This window comes from Oncorhynchus tshawytscha, linkage group LG13 (assembly GCF_018296145.1).
Source record: "Oncorhynchus tshawytscha isolate Ot180627B linkage group LG13, Otsh_v2.0, whole genome shotgun sequence".
Lineage (NCBI taxonomy): Eukaryota > Metazoa > Chordata > Actinopteri > Salmoniformes > Salmonidae > Oncorhynchus > Oncorhynchus tshawytscha.
Window position 1 is genome coordinate 10332508 of NC_056441.1, and position 15470 is coordinate 10347977.

General features: G+C 42.2%; 1 protein-coding gene across 4 annotated transcripts; it reads left to right on the plus strand.

Moving 5' to 3' along the window:
- The first annotated feature begins 1491 nt into the window (after window positions 1-1491).
- Window positions 1492-7033, plus strand: LOC112235980 (chromatin modification-related protein MEAF6). Of its 4 annotated transcripts, XM_024404541.2 has the most exons (9): window positions 1492-1720; window positions 2238-2353; window positions 2457-2544; window positions 3765-3810; window positions 3945-4134; window positions 4891-4920; window positions 5441-5509; window positions 5689-5722; window positions 5840-7033. In XM_024404541.2, the coding sequence occupies exons 1-9, from the start codon at window positions 1631-1633 to the stop codon at window positions 5852-5854; spliced, it is 678 nt and encodes a 225-aa protein (XP_024260309.1). In that variant the 5' UTR covers window positions 1492-1630; the 3' UTR covers window positions 5855-7033. The 4 variants fall into 4 exon arrangements, with proteins under 4 accessions (XP_024260309.1, XP_024260310.1, XP_024260311.1 ...); XM_024404542.2 differs by lacking the exon at window positions 4891-4920 and having other exon boundaries at window positions 1495-1720; XM_024404543.2 differs by lacking the exon at window positions 5441-5509 and having other exon boundaries at window positions 1502-1720.
- The last annotated feature ends 8437 nt before the right edge of the window (window positions 7034-15470 follow it).

Consider the following 15470-nt stretch of genomic DNA (forward strand, 5'->3'; position numbering starts at 1 on the left):
AATTAAACAATCAGAAGCTTCTAAAGCCATGACATCATTTTCTGGAATTTTCCAAGCTGTTTAAAGGCACAGTCAACTTGTATGTAAACTTCTGACCCAGTGGAATTGTGATGCAGTGAATTATAAGTGAAATAATCTGTCTGTAAACAATTGTTGGAAATATTACTTGTATTACATGCACAAAGTAGATGTCCTAACCGACTTGCCAAAACTATAGTTTGTTAACAAGAAAACTGTGGAGTGGTTGAAAAATGAGTTTTAGTGACACCAACCTAAGTGTATGTACACTCCCGACTTTAACCGTATATATATATATATATATATATATATATATATATATATATATATATATATATATATATATATATATATGGGGGATACAACCATCCCAGCTCTGCAGATTTTGCTGCGAAGAGACAGAATCATTAGATAATTTACTTATTCTTATTTTCCACCATAATTTGCAAATAGATTCATTAAAAAACCTACAATGTGATTTTCTGGATTTTTTTTCTTCTCATTTTGTCTGTCATAGTTGAAGTGTACCTATGATGAAAATTACAGGCCTCTCTCATCTTTTTAAGTGTGAGAACTTGCACAATTGGTGGCTGACTAAATACTTTTTTGCCCCACTGTATGTGCCTGGCCCTGGGTTTTGATTCTGAAAACTAAATGTAAAAATCACATCTTAATTTGACAATTCATTGGCTGATTAATGTATTAATTAGCTGGAGGGTAGATTGATTTATTGGTTGACATATCTACCTGACTGTCTTCTGAAAATAACCTCTTAGCTTGTGACAAGAACCCCTTCTTATCGACCTCATTGATTATCACCTGTGTTTGGTATTTGGTGGGTATTGATGAAATGTATTCTAGATGTTTGCCGCCTAGATTCATGTAAAAAGCGATAGCAGAAGTCTGAGCATCATTTAGATTTCCACGGGATGCAAGGCAACAAAAAAAGGACACTTAATGTCATTCTCTGTGTATTTTTCCCCATCATTAGCTAAGAGAGTTACAACACAACTGGGAGGGACAGGTGCCTGACATGTATTGTATCGCCTGACAATCTGTTTAGAAGGGAGGAGAGTTTGTAATATCACCTGTGCTTAACTTGGACTGAAATAGGTACCTGTAATCATTTTGGGTGCCGGTACTGTTCATATTTACGTGCAGGAGCTTGAACTTCACAATATTTTTTATAGGAAGTACAGGGGCCCAAGCAGTAGAACATGTGAGGTGCTGCTGGTACCCAACTCAAGCAATGACTGCAACACCCTCATGCTGACTAGGTAGCAATTTGAATGGTAAATGTAGCCCGACTACGTTGACCAAATTCGCAAAGTGACTAGGATGCAACAAAAATTAATTAATTCACCACACTGTAAAGTTACTGTCGCCAGAAAACAAACTTCTGAGTGTGGATACAACGTTTCCGCATATGATCTGTTTCCACGACAGCGAGTACTCGGTGAAAGCAGAGCGGCAATAGAAGAAAAAGCATTTGGCTCGTTTGCAAGACAAGCAAACGTACCAGTCATCTAGCGCCCACTTGTGGTGAAAATCTTTGTTTTTTCCTATTTTAACTCATCATTGAAGACGCTGTTTTGTTTTTCGGAGATTCATCATGGCGATGCATACGAAGGCGACACCGCCACAGATTCCCGACACACGTCGGGAACTCTCGGAACTGGTCAAGAGGAAACAAGAACTTGCGGTAAGTTTATTAGCTGCTGTAGTTAGATACGTTTCCGTATGAGTAAATTATTTTGCTACATGCGTATTTGCTGCATCTTATGTTTAAGTTGCAAGGTAGCTTTTGCTAGTTTACTAGGCCGCACTGGCTATCCTAGCTAAGCTACTACGACTAGGCCTCGGCTCTCTCCTCTGCTCTGTAAATATTTGTTGCTCGCTGGCAAGATACTTTAGTTAACGTTACCATTCTAATGAAACATTATAAAATGTAACTAAAAGTATATGCTTTTATTCCGCGTCATACATCCATAGGTATTGATTTTTTAAAAATATTTTTACTAGATATATCAATGTTTATGTACAATGTCGTTGGAGTTAAGTAGTAACTTCCTTTGTCCACAAGGTGCAGTCAAACCCTAATGCCCACATCACCATGGGCATGGCTGTGATACTGTCTCTGACTATATAGTAATTACACTTTCGGTCAGTTTCATACATTTGAAATGCAAAATCTAATGCCTTTTACATACTTTCCACAGGAGACATTGGTGAACTTGGAAAGACAGATCTATGCATTTGAGGGCAGCTACTTGGAAGACACCCAGATGTATGGGAATATCATTAGAGGATGGGACAGATACCTCACCAACCAAAAGTAAGCAATACATGGACCATGGCTACTCAGACATAAAGTGTTTATTGAATCATCTTGCCTGTGTTTATGATCTATTTACTCTGTTTTTGTATTGTTCTGTCAGAAATTCCAACAGCAAGACAGACCGAAGAAACAGAAAGTTTAAGGAGGCAGAGCGTCTGTTCAGCAAGTCTTCAGTCACTTCTGTAGCAGTGAGTGCCTCACTCTATTGTCTGCCTGTCCTCAGTATTGTCCTAGGAGGCCATTTATCTCCTCGGTATTGTCCTAGGAGGCCATCGGTGCTCAGTATTGTCCTAGGAGGCCATTTATCTTCTCGGTATTGTCCTAGGAGGCCATTTATCTTCTCGGTATTGTCCTAGGAGGCCATTTATCTTCTCGGTATTGTCCTAGGAGGCCATTTATCTTCTCGGTATTGTCCTAGGAGGCCATCGGTGCTCAGTATTTTCCTAGGAGGCCATCGGTCCTCTCGGTATTGTCCTAGGAGGCCATCGGTCCTCTCGGTATTGTCCTAGGAGGCCATCGGTCCTCTCGGTATTGTCCTAGGAGGCCATCGGTCCTCTCGGTATTGTCCTAGGAGGCCATCGGTCCTCTCGGTATTGTCCTAGGAGGCCATCGGTCCTCTCGGTATTGTCCTAGGAGGCCATCGGTCCTCTCGGTATTGTCCTAGGAGGCCATCGGTCCTCTCGGTATTGTCCTAGGAGGCCATCGGTCCTCTCGGTATTGTCCTAGGAGGCCATCGGTCCTCTCGGTATTGTCCTAGGAGGCCATCGGTCCTCTCGGTATTGTCCTAGGAGGCCATCGGTCCTCTCGGTATTGTCCTAGGAGGCCATCGGTCCTCTCTGTATTGTCCTAGGAGGCCATCGGTCCTCTCGGTATTGTCCTAGGAGGCCATCGGTCCTCTCTGTATTGTCCTAGGAGGCCATCGGTCCTCTCGGTATTGTCCTAGGAGGCCATCGGTCCTCTCGGTATTGTCCTAGGAGGCCATCGGTCCTCTCGGTATTGTCCTAGGAGGCCATCGGTCCTCTCTGTATTGTCCTAGGAGGCCATCGGTCCTCTCTGTATTGTCCTAGGAGGCCATCGGTCCTCTCTGTATTGTCCTAGGAGGCCATCGGTCCTCTCTGTATTGTCCTAGGAGGCCATCGGTCCTCTCTGTATTGTCCTAGGAGGCCATCGGTCCTCTCTGTATTGTCCTAGGAGGCCATCGGTCCTCTCTGTATTGTCCTAGGAGGCTATCGGTCCTCTCGGTATTGTCCTAGGAGGCCATCGGTCCTCTCGGTATTGTCCTAGGAGGCCATCGGTCCTCTCGGTATTGTCCTAGGAGGCCATCGGTCCTCTCGGTATTGTCCTAGGAGGCCATCTATGATTGTAATAACGTGTAAATGCTGACCAACTGTTCGTCTTTGTTGAATAGGCTGTCTGTGCACTTGGCGGGATACCAGATCACATGAATGAAAAGCGTAAGTATATGAATCAGCCATCCCAAATTGATCAACTTTTGTTTGCCACAGTGCTTACTGAATGTAGCCTACTGGTATGTGAGGGAGTTGAGCTCCAAGGTGGCATGCTGCTCTCCTGTTGTCTGGCCCTTCAGGTGAGCCCGGCAGTGGGACAGAGAGCGACACATCCCCAGACCTCCAGAACCAGGAGAACGAGCCCAGTCAGGAGGACACGGAGGACGCAGACGGGGCACTGCAGGACCTCAAACCCCAGAAGGCTGCCTCGTCCTCCTCCGGAAGCCACCATGGGAGCCACAAGAAAAGGAAGAACAAAAACAGACACAGGTACTCGACCCTAAACTCAGTCGCTGGTCTAGACTAACTCCTAGGGCACGTTCAGCAGAACACAACGTTGTGGAATGTTCGGATAGAAATATGCATTGTAGAACAAACATGCCTCTCTGATATGTAGAATATGGAATCAAAGTGGGTCTATCTGCAACCGTTGGCTACTGAACATGGCCCTGCTATCAATTCTGAAATATGTGCAAGTGTATCTCTTGCGAGCAAGGTAACTTAAAAAAAACAAAAATTGTCTGGGAGGGTCAGATTGATTGGCTGTACTACTGTGTAAACATCAGGAGGGTCTGTTTGATTGGCTGTACTGCTGTATAAATATCAGGAGGGTCTGTTTGATTGGCTGTACTGCTGTATAAACATCAGGAGGGTTTGTTTGATTGGCTGTACTGCTGTATAAACACCAGGAGGGTCTGTTTGATTGGCTGTACTACTGGTTTATAGCAAGTGGCTTAGTCTGTTTGTATTGGAGCTGGAATGTGAGGAGAAGTAAGAAACGATGCCAACTTTCCCAGCTGTGTTATCTCATCACACTGGTTCCTAGCCACATTGTGTTATGTTGTATGTAGCCTAATAAAACCACCGCATATTTAGACAAAATCATCTCAATAAGTTAAAATATTGTGGTAGCTAGTTGAATTATTAACAAGCCTGTATTTTCCAGATACAAAAGCATCCCTTTAGAGTGAGTCAGGCTGGTGTACTAATTACTACTGCTCTCTACTTCCCCTAATGCTGCCCCAGCCCTTCTGCCATGTTTCATTATGACTTTGAGTAAGTCTCACATTTTTACTTCCTGCTTCCTGTGGTGATATATCCTGGCTGTGTCCCAAATGGCACCCTAATTCCCTAATATAGTGCACTGCCTTTTGACCAGAGCTCTTTTGAACCATAGGGGTCAGGAACAGGGTGCCATTTGGGGGGGACACCCCTGCCTTCTCTGACCACATCCTGACGTTCCCACTCTCTCTCTCTCCCTCAGCTCTCCATCTGCTTCTGTCACGGTTAATGTGTCATCATAGAAAATCTATCATTACTACATGTCCAAATCTTTGTTTATATCCCAAATGGCATCCTATTCCCTATTTAGTGCACTGCTTTTGACCAGGGCCCATATAGGAAATAGGATGCCATTTGGGGACGCACACTTTATTTCTCAAATAATGCATTGTATCTAATAAAGTATTTGCACCTAGCTTCTGTAGACTCGACGCTAGATTCTGTAGTGTTTTGAGTCATAAACACTACTTTAGAAGCTCAGTTTATTTCTTGACCCTGGTTTCATTCCATAAAGGTCCTGTTCCCTTAATCCAGTTATGAAAAAGTCTGCTCTTCCTGCCAAAATGAGATGGGGAGCTCACAGGTTGAGTAAAAACCCACATCTTTCAGCACATCCCAGGCTTTCATATGGTTCTTTTAGTTGTCTCTTAGCTTGAGTAACTGTAGTGGTGCTTGTTGTCTCCATGGTTACTCGTGTTGTATTTAGTGAAACCTGAAAGACCTGTCGTAACTCTTGCTTTTTTTAAATCTTTTTTTTTTTAGATTCGACATGAAGGTGAACAAAAAACCCAGAGCGGTAAGCTATTGGAATGTTATGTTGTCTTGAGCTTCCAATAAAGCAATATGTGATTTAGAAATATTTAAAGTTTTTTGTTTTTTTAATTCTGTCGTCGACGTTATTGTTGTTCCACAGGACTATTCAACTTGATGAATGGGGGTGTTACGCACTTCAGACCAGAACTGGCCACACAGGAGAAGTCTTCAGTGAAGCAGAGAATCACTTCTCTGGGCTTTGTGAACTTTATATGCCTTATGTTTAACTGACTTGGTTTCTGCTTTGTGTATATTGCATGAAATGTTACCCCTCCCCACCTGCAACTAGAAATATTTGTGTTTCATGATTTTCCTGCAGAAAAGTACAAGGTGTGTAATTGCATGTTACTCAATACCCAGCTGGGGTTATTGTATAGTGTTGAACATTCTATGTTTATCATGCAAATTCACATTTTCTTCTGCTCTTCTTGTGACAAAAATAACAAGATTATATTTGTCGTTGTGTGGGTTTGTTAGCTCTAGAATATCCCAGCTTCTGTTTTTTTTATTTTATTTTGAGATTTGTTAAGCATAAAATTGTAATAAAACATTGAAATGATAAATATTACTATATATATAGTTTTATGGTAAAAATCTAAATTTGTGAAGATCGAGGCCACCAGAAGCATTGAAAATGTCTTGCTGTTAATCAAAATCTCATCTCTGTCTTTACTCTGCACTCTTCAGTGATCATATAGCAGGGAAATCAATAGGGAAGCTAGTTTATGACCAACATCTGTGTCTGACGGCATCTACTGTCTGGTTTCATTGTGGCTTCTTCATGGCCCTGTTACCTGCCAAGGTGCTCAGATGAGTCTCTCTCTCTCTCTAGTCCACCATCTTATTGTCTCAAATAGCTCCCTATTCCATTTATACTGCACTACGTTTGACTGGTGAAGTTTCAGTGAGTTCATGGAAATAGTTTTAGTACTGTGTTCACCTTCAAACGGCTTCATTCTGACTCCCAAGTATGATTAAAATAACTGTTTACACAGAGATATGACGTCATTATGGCATTCCTACAGTGGCCGTTTCAGAGATTTGATTTCTGAGCAGTGGCAGTTAAAGTGAACCAGGGGGCAACAGGCTGACACATGACCCATGCCATGTTGGGGAACAGTGTACTATATGCAGTTTAACTAGTAATTGAACTACATTTTACAGTAGTTTGGTTGGTATTTGAATGAAATTCAAATCTTGGTACTGTTTTCAGTAGGTAACGTTTTTGTTGTGTTGTGTAGCTAACTACTGGAACTACACTTGCAAAAGGAAAATAAAATGTGGCTGAAGTAGGCAATCGTTTATTTTTCGGCATCATACCTGCCTAATTCTCACTTGAAACATTGTATTGTGTTTAATTGGCTCAATTACACCTTTTAACATTTGATCCTCGTGCGATCTGTTCTTGGAATTTGTAGTCTGACATTTTTAAGATTTAGATATACTTTTTCACAAAGTAGTTTGGATGTAGTGAACTACTTTTTCAAAGCAACGTTAAGTAAACTACATTTTTCTTAAGGGTAGCATTAGCGTAGCTTAATGTCTGCCAGTGAGATGTAAATGTTAGCTTGGAAATCTATATTTTAAGAGTAGCTTCTCCAACATTGGTCCGGTGCTATTTCTAGAATGTTCCCTGTGTGCGACCAGTACTGATCGGATGTGTAGTATTGAAATAGTTTGGTGAATACATCAATCTGGATGATAACAATATAGTATTACGTCTATTTAAAGTAGATATGCTTATTAGTGAATACTTTATTTATCAGTATGCAATACCACATTCCTTCACTAGGTAGTGCTACTTCACAATGCGTGTTTGACAGTACTCAAAGCATTGCCTTACATGTCTTTCAACCACAGGCTTTCCCGTATCATAAACAAAGTCCTACTCACAGTCCGACTACTAGGACTATGAGTCACAAGTGGGTTGTTAAATCTGCCATCAATCTATCAAATGCACGGTTTATGCTGTTCTTTAATTCTCTGTAAGGCCAAAGATCCTCAGATGAATAGGGTGTTTGTCCTCCAAACCTATGTTCTGCCATGCCGACAGTATGATGTCCCCAAGGCACACTTAAAGACCTTTACGACCCGGGCTTTTGGGCTTGGCTCATGGATATCCGTGCACATCCCAAATGGCACCCTATTCCCTATTTAGTACACTACTATAGCACCCTATTCTCTATTTAGAGCATTACTTTTGATCAGGACATATGGGCTCTGGTTAAAAGTAGTGCACTATATAGGGAATAGGGTGCCATTTGGGATACACTTTGTATCTCCTCAGTAGTATTTAGAAGAGGTCCTCTAAAAATCACACACCTCTCAGTTCTGTTATGGGCAGTACAGCAAAGGTTAGTCAGAACACTGACCTATTAATGATGTAGTGACTAGGATGTTAGTAACAGACCGTGTGTGTCCCAATGGCACCCTATAACCTAAATAATGTACTACTTTTGACCAAAGCACTATTGGCCCTGGTCAAAAGCTGTGCACTATATAGGAGAGAGAGGGTGCAATTTGGGATGCAGTCTGAATGGTTCCAAGCATCATCTCACTGGAGAAACCCAGGCAAAGCCAAACTTCTGACAAGCAAGATGGAGAGGCTCTCTGGAATTACTCAATCTCTGTTTCACGCTGTTCTCCTGCCACACATTTTACAGTCACATTTCATTTGGAATGGACTATAGAATTATATTCTATTTGTCCTCTCGTTGATGCTACTTGCCACAGTTAGGCCTACCACTCCCCTTGGATTTGGGTGTTGTTGTTGATGTGTGGGGGGATTTATGTAATAAAGATTTGGGGTTTTCTCTAACAAATTGTATCCTCTAGCTTTTACCCCAACCATAATCACTCATAAAGAATAATGTTGCATTTCAAATGACATACTTCTTTCCATTCTCTACTAAACCAGTGTCTCCCCTCCCTGTCTCTTCCCACGTCTGTTGCCATGGCATCTGACATGAGCAGCTTGTGATTAGAGCAAGTCACATTTCAGTCCATGATTAAGTCGTGTGTCATACTGTAGGTACAAAAGTTACTCAGTTCTACTGTAGCAATATGATCTGGCGGCTGTTTAGTGTAGCAATATGATCTGGCGGCTGTTTACTGTAGCAATATGATCTGGTGGCTGTTTAGTGTAGCAATATGATCTGGCGGCTGTTTACTGTAGCAATATGATCTGGCGGCTGTTTACTGTAGCAATATGATCTGGCGGCTGTTTACTGTAGCAATATGATCTGGCGGCTGTTTACTGTAGCAATATGATCTGGCGGCTGTTTACTGTAGCAATATGATCTGGCGGCTGTTTACTGTAGCAATATGATCTGGCGGCTGTTTACTGTAGCAATATGATCTGGCGGCTGTTTACTGTAGCAATATGATCTGGCGGCTGTTTAGTGTAGCAATATGATCTGGCGGCTGTTTACTGTAGCAATATGATCTGGCGGCTGTTTACTGTAGCAATATGATCTGGCGGCTGTTTACTGTAGCAATATGATCTGGCGGCTGTTTACTGTAGCAATATGATCTGGCGGCTGTTTACTGTAGCAATATGATCTGGCAGCTGTTTACTGTAGCAATATGATCTGGCAGCTGTTTACTGTAGCAATATGATCTGGCAGCTGTTTAGTGTTGCAATATGATCTGGCAGTGTTTACTGTAGCAATATGATCTGGCAGCTGTTTACTGTAGCAATATGATCTGGCAGCTGTTTACTGTTGCAATATGATCTGGCAGCTGTTTACTGTTGCAATATGATCTGGCAGCTGTTTACTGTAGCAATATGATCTGGCAGCTGTTTACTGTAGCAATATGATCTGGCAGCTGTTTACTGTAGCAATATGATCTGGCAGCTGTTTAGTGTTGCAATATGATCTGGCAGCTGTTTACTGTAGCAATATGATCTGGCAGCTGTTTACTGTAGCAATATGATCTGGCAGCTGTTTAGTGTTGCAATATGATCTGGCAGCTGTTTACTGTAGCAATATGATCTGGCAGCTGTTTACTGTAGCAATATGATCTGGCAGCTGTTTACTGTAGCAATATGATCTGGCAGCTGTTTACTGTTGCAATATGATCTGGCAGCTGTTTACTGTTGCAATATGATCTGGCAGCTGTTTACTGTAGCAATATGATCTGGCAGCTGTTTACTGTAGCAATATGATCTGGCAGCTGTTTAGTGTTGCAATATGATCTGGCAGCTGTTTACTGTAGCAATATGATCTGGCAGCTGTTTACTGTAGCAATATGATCTGGCAGCTGTTTACTGTAGTAATATGATCTGGCAGCTGTTTACTGCTCCATAAAAAAATACATTCTGATCTGCAATGGATTATGTAAATGAGCTTGAAAAATACACATGTCCAACATGATCAGGATCAATTGTATTTTGATTCCAGACAGTTCAGGAAATTCATGAACTGAAGAATCCTGATGGAAATTCTGGGACTGAAAGTTTCCTGGAACGAATGGGTTCCTCCAAATGGCACTAAGTTGTGTAATTGGTTCTAGTGTACTCTCCCATGACAAACTTAACATAAGTGTTAGCCAAATGAAGTAGCTGGCCAGCGTGCACTTGAGATTTGTTTCTGTGTTGTGAGGTTAATTCCAGTAGCCTACAGCATATTGTGCTCTATCCTGTTATAGACCCAGTGTATCATGTGGGGCCTGTATCTCAGTGATGTGAGGCCTGTGAGTGGTGACATGTGAGGCCTGTAATCTCAGTGATATGAGGCCTGTATCTCAGTGATGTGAGGCCTGTATCTCAGTGATGTGAGGCCTGTGAGTGGTGACATGTGAGGCCTGTAATCTCAGTGATATGAGGCCTGTATCACAGTGATGTGAGGCCTGTATCTCAGTGATGTGAGGCCTGTATCTCAGTGATGTGAGGCCTGTATCACAGTGATGTGAGACCTGTATCACAGTGATGTGAGACCTGTATCACAGTGATGTGAGACCTGTATCACAGTGATGTGAGACCTGTATCACAGTGATGTGAGGCCTGTATCACAGTGATGTGAGGCCTGTATCACAGTGATGTGAGGCCTGTATCACAGTGATGTGAGGCCTGTAATCTCAAGTGATGTGAGGCCTGTAATCTCAGTGATGTAATGGCCCGTGGGTGGTGATTTGTTTTGCAGCTGCCACCAGCAGAACTCTGTTGACAATATATGCGTCCCAAATGGCATCCTATTTCCTATACATTCCCTATAAAGTAGTGCGGTATATAGGGAATAGGGAGCCATTTGGGATGCATAGTAGTTTTCAATGGGGCCTGTTCACTGCTAGTCCCCAGTGCCAGATCTGATGCACAGATCTCAGTGGGTTGTGTGGCCTGGCTGATAGTCCTTGTGGGACCAAACAGGGTCAGCCGTGTTCCAGGAGAAGTCATGGGAAAAGCTACATATAAAAACAACAGTGCCCTTGATTTAATAGATAGGCTTTTGTGTCGCAGTTGGTGTTTCTAATATGGGTCCAAATGCATTATGGGAACAAAACAAATCTGTTTTGGATGAGAGTTGCATGATCTATTACACTGTTATGATCCACTGCTAAGACACCTGCAAATGATGCCATGCGTACGTATGGCTGGGACTATACAACGCGCCTCAGATTGAATCCCCACCTAAATCCCGATTATTCCCCCCCCATTTTTGACTGATGCGTACACACTGCATTAATCTGGGTGCTGATACTGGTCTGCTGCTCCCAGAGGGTGTATCTTCAAGCCCTTGTGACTTCATAGGTTATAGCCCCTCACTTACTGTGAACCATCGTTTAATTTACTACAGACACACGGCTGTCAATCCTGTTATTAATGTGTGAACAGTGTTGTGTTTTGCTATTGACCCCAGTGACCAACAGATTTCTTTTTAAAGAGATTATCCGGTACCTTTGTACTGTGCATTCGGAAAGTATTCAAATCCCTTGACTTTTATTTTTTTACTCAAATACCACATTTACATACGTTTTCAGACTCTTTACTCAGTACTTTGTTGAATAACTTTTTGCAGCGATTACAGCCTCGAGTCGTCTTCTTGGGTATGACACTACTATACAAGCTTGGCACACTTGTATTTGGGGAGTTTCTCTCATTCTTCTCTGCAGATCCTCTCAAGCTCTGTCAGGTTGGATGGTGAGCGTCGCTGGGCTTCTATTTTCAGGTCTCTCCAGAGATGTTCGATCGGGTTCAAGTCCAGGCTCTGGTTGGGCCACTCAAGGACATTCAGAAATGTCCCGAAGCCACTCCTGCGTTGTCTTAGCTGTGTGCTTAGGATCGTTGTCCTGTTGGAAGGTGAACCTTCGCCCCCAGTCTGAGGTCCTGAGCGCTCTGGAGAGTGTTTTAATCAAGGATCTCTCTGTACTTTGCTCCGTTCATCTTTCCCTCGATCCTGACTAATCTCCCAGTCCGTACCACTGAAAAACATCCCCACAGCATGATGCTGCCACCACCATGCTTTACCGTAGGGATGGTGCCAGGTTTCCTCCAGACATGATGTTTGGCATTCAGGCAAAATAGTTCAATCTTGGTTTCATCAGACCAGAGAATCTTGTTTCTCATGGTCTGAGAGTCCTTTAGGTGACTTTTGGCAAACTCCAAGCAGGCTGTCATGTGCCTTTTACTGAAGAGTGGTCTCCGTCTGGCCCCTCTACCATAAAGGCCTGATTGGTGGAGTGCTGCAGAGACGGTTGTCCTTCTGGAAGGACACCTCCCTGACCAAGGCCCTTCTTCCCCAATTGCTCAGTTTGGCTGGGCAGCTAGCTGTAGGAAAAGTCTTGGTTGTTCCAAACTTCTTCTATTTAAGAATGATGGAGGCCACTGTGTTCTTGGGGACCGTTAATGCTGCAGACGTTTTTTATTTTTTAATACCCTTCCCTTGATCAATTAATTAATTAATGTGTAGATCACAATCCTGTCTTGGAGCTCTACAGACAATTCCTAGGGATTTAGTGGCTATTAGATTTAGTGGCCTAGGGATTTAGTAGCTATTAGACAGTACTTCTGCATGTATGAACTACACATTGACACATCCAGATCAAAGCAGTAGGTTTAAAAAAAATACCTAGTAGTCGCCAAAGTTCCGGAGCATGTCTTTAACGGTTCTCTATGTAGTCTTCTTAGGTACAAATGGAGAGTATGGGCTTTTCCATAGTGCCTTACGGTTTCCATAATGCCAAGGCTTTAGCAAGTAACTTATTTTGTGATAGAAATCCAAAACAATGGGTGCAAATATAGAGCCTGTTATGAAGTTTGAGGAAAATTACATTCCAGACTAAATAAAGATTCAATCAGCCTTCTGGGACAGTTTGCCTTTGTCCTCTGCTACAACGCTTTTGTGTTGGTCTGCCTGAACCTTCACTGGATTCCAGGGAGTGGGCACTGGACACCACCCTGGCCTGGCATCACATTGGCACCGCCACACCATTGTAAAAATGATCAAATCTGTTCACACCGGGGGTTAAGTAAGGAAAGTATTAATGTGTAATGTACGCAGTAGTCCAAAGGCTGTTCTCATTGGCAGACAACACACCTCAAAGAAGCCTTACAAAGTGTTTATTTTGGCCCACCTTTACAGACACAGTATTCTGACCCAATAGGGTTATTATTACAGTACATACTGGATTGGTTTAGAGTTGTAATATTACTGGTTACAATACAGCAAACAGAGGAAAGAAAGTGATAAAATAATACAAAGAAATATAATTGACTGTTTGATACTTTTTGATATAGCTGCAATAAAATACAGCTGTTAAAGACACTATTTAGTTCAGACTGTGTGTGCATCATTAATGCCATATTTCAGCAGAGCTCAGGTCAGCTGCATTAATATGTAAGCTCCTTTAGGATACGAATAGTTCATGTATTCCTACAAGTACTCTAGCGACTCCTGTGGTGGGTCGGGCGCATTGCACGCTGACACAGTCCCCAGGTGTACGGTGTTTCCTCCGACACATTGGTGCGGCTGGCTTCTAGGTTGTGGGCATTGTGTCAAGAAGCAGTGCGGCTGGGTTAGGTTGTGTTTCGGAGGACGCACGGCTCTCGACCTTCGTTTCTCTCAAGTCCGTACGGGAGTTGCAGTGTTGAGACAAGACTGTAACTACCACTTGGATACCACGAAATTGGGAAGAAAAAGGGCAAAAAAATATTTTGGGTAAAAAACAAGTGTTTACATTATAAATATATTTCAATGTGCTTTTTATGTTTGAAAATCAGTTTAACAACATAGACATACATGCAACACTGAAAAAAATGTGTATTATATATTTTAAGATATATACAGTACAGGTCAAAAGTTTGGACACACCTACTCATTCAAGGGTTTTTCTTTATTTGTACTATTTTTTACATTGTAGAATAATAGTGAAGACATCAAAACTATGAAATAACACATATGGAATCATGTAGTAACCAAAAAAGTGTTAAACAAATCAAAATATATTTTACATTTGAGATTCTTCAAAGTATCCACCCTTTGTCTTGATGACAACTTTACACACTCTTGGCATTATCTCAACCAGCTTCATGAGGTAGTCACCTGGAATGCATTTCAATTAACGTGTGCCTTGCTAAAAGTTAATTTGTGGAATTTCTATCCTTCTTAATGCGTTTCAGCCAATCAGTTGTGCTGTGACAAGGTATGGGTGATATACAGAAGATAGCTGTCTCGCCCTGACCTTAGAGATCCTTTTATGTCTCTATTTTGGTTTGGTCAGGGCGTGAGTTGGGGTGGGCATTCTATGTTTTGTGTTCTATGTTTTCTATTTCTGTGTGTTTGGCCAGGTGTGGGTCTCAATCAGAGGCAGCTGTCTATCGTTGTCTCTGATTGAGAACCATACTTAGGTAGCCTTTTCCCACCTGTGTTTTGTGGGTAGTTATTTTCTGTTTTGTGTGTCTGCACCAGACAGAACTGTTTTGTTTGTGCCGCTTTGTTCTTTTTTGTTCTAGTGTTCAGTTTTATTAAAAATCATGAACACGTACCACGCTGCACCTTGGTCCTCTTCTTCAAACAGCCGTTACAATAGCCCTACTTGGCAAAAGACCAAGTCCATATTATCGTATGAACAGATCAAATAAGCAAAGAGAAACAACAGTCTATCATTACTTTAAGACGTGGTCATTCAAACTTGGAAAATGTCAAGATATTTGAAAGTTTCATGTGCAGTTGCAAAAACCATCAAGGGCTATGGTGAAACTGGCTCTCATGAGGACCGCCACAGGAAAGGAAGACCCAGAGTTAACTCTGCTCCAGAGGACAAGTTCATTAGAGTTACCTGCCTCATAAATTGTAGCCCAATAAATGCTTCACAGAGTTCAAGTAATAGACACATCTCAAAATCAACTGTTCAGAGGAGACTGTGTGAATCAGGCCTTCATGGTCGAATTGCTGCAAAGAAACCACTACTAAAGGACACCAATGAGAAGAGACGTGATTGGGCCAAGAAACACGAGCAATGGATATTAGACTGGTGGAAATCTGTCCTTTGGTACTGATGAGTCCAAATTTGAGATTTATGTTTCCAACCGCCGTGTCTTTGTGAGACACAGAGTAGGTGACCGGATGATCTCTGCATGTGTGGTTCCCACAGTGAAGCATGGAGGAGGAGGTGAGATGGTGCTTTGCTGGTGACACTGTGTGTGATTTATTTTGAATTCAAGGCACACTTAATCAGCATGGCTACCACAGCATTCTGCAGCGATATGCCATCCCATCTGATTTGAGCTTAGT

Excerpts from the sequence above, each read along its gene's own strand:
- LOC112235980 (XM_024404541.2), top strand. The coding sequence starts at position 1,631 with ATGGCGATGCATACGAAGGCGACACCGCCACAGATTCCCGACACACGT. Across the intron at positions 4,135-4,890 it reads AAGAACAAAAACAGACACAG|CCCTTCTGCCATGTTTCATT; the intron begins GTACTCGACCCT and ends ATGCTGCCCCAG. Across the intron at positions 5,510-5,688 it reads ATGAGATGGGGAGCTCACAG|ATTCGACATGAAGGTGAACA; the intron begins GTTGAGTAAAAA and ends TTTTTTTTTTAG.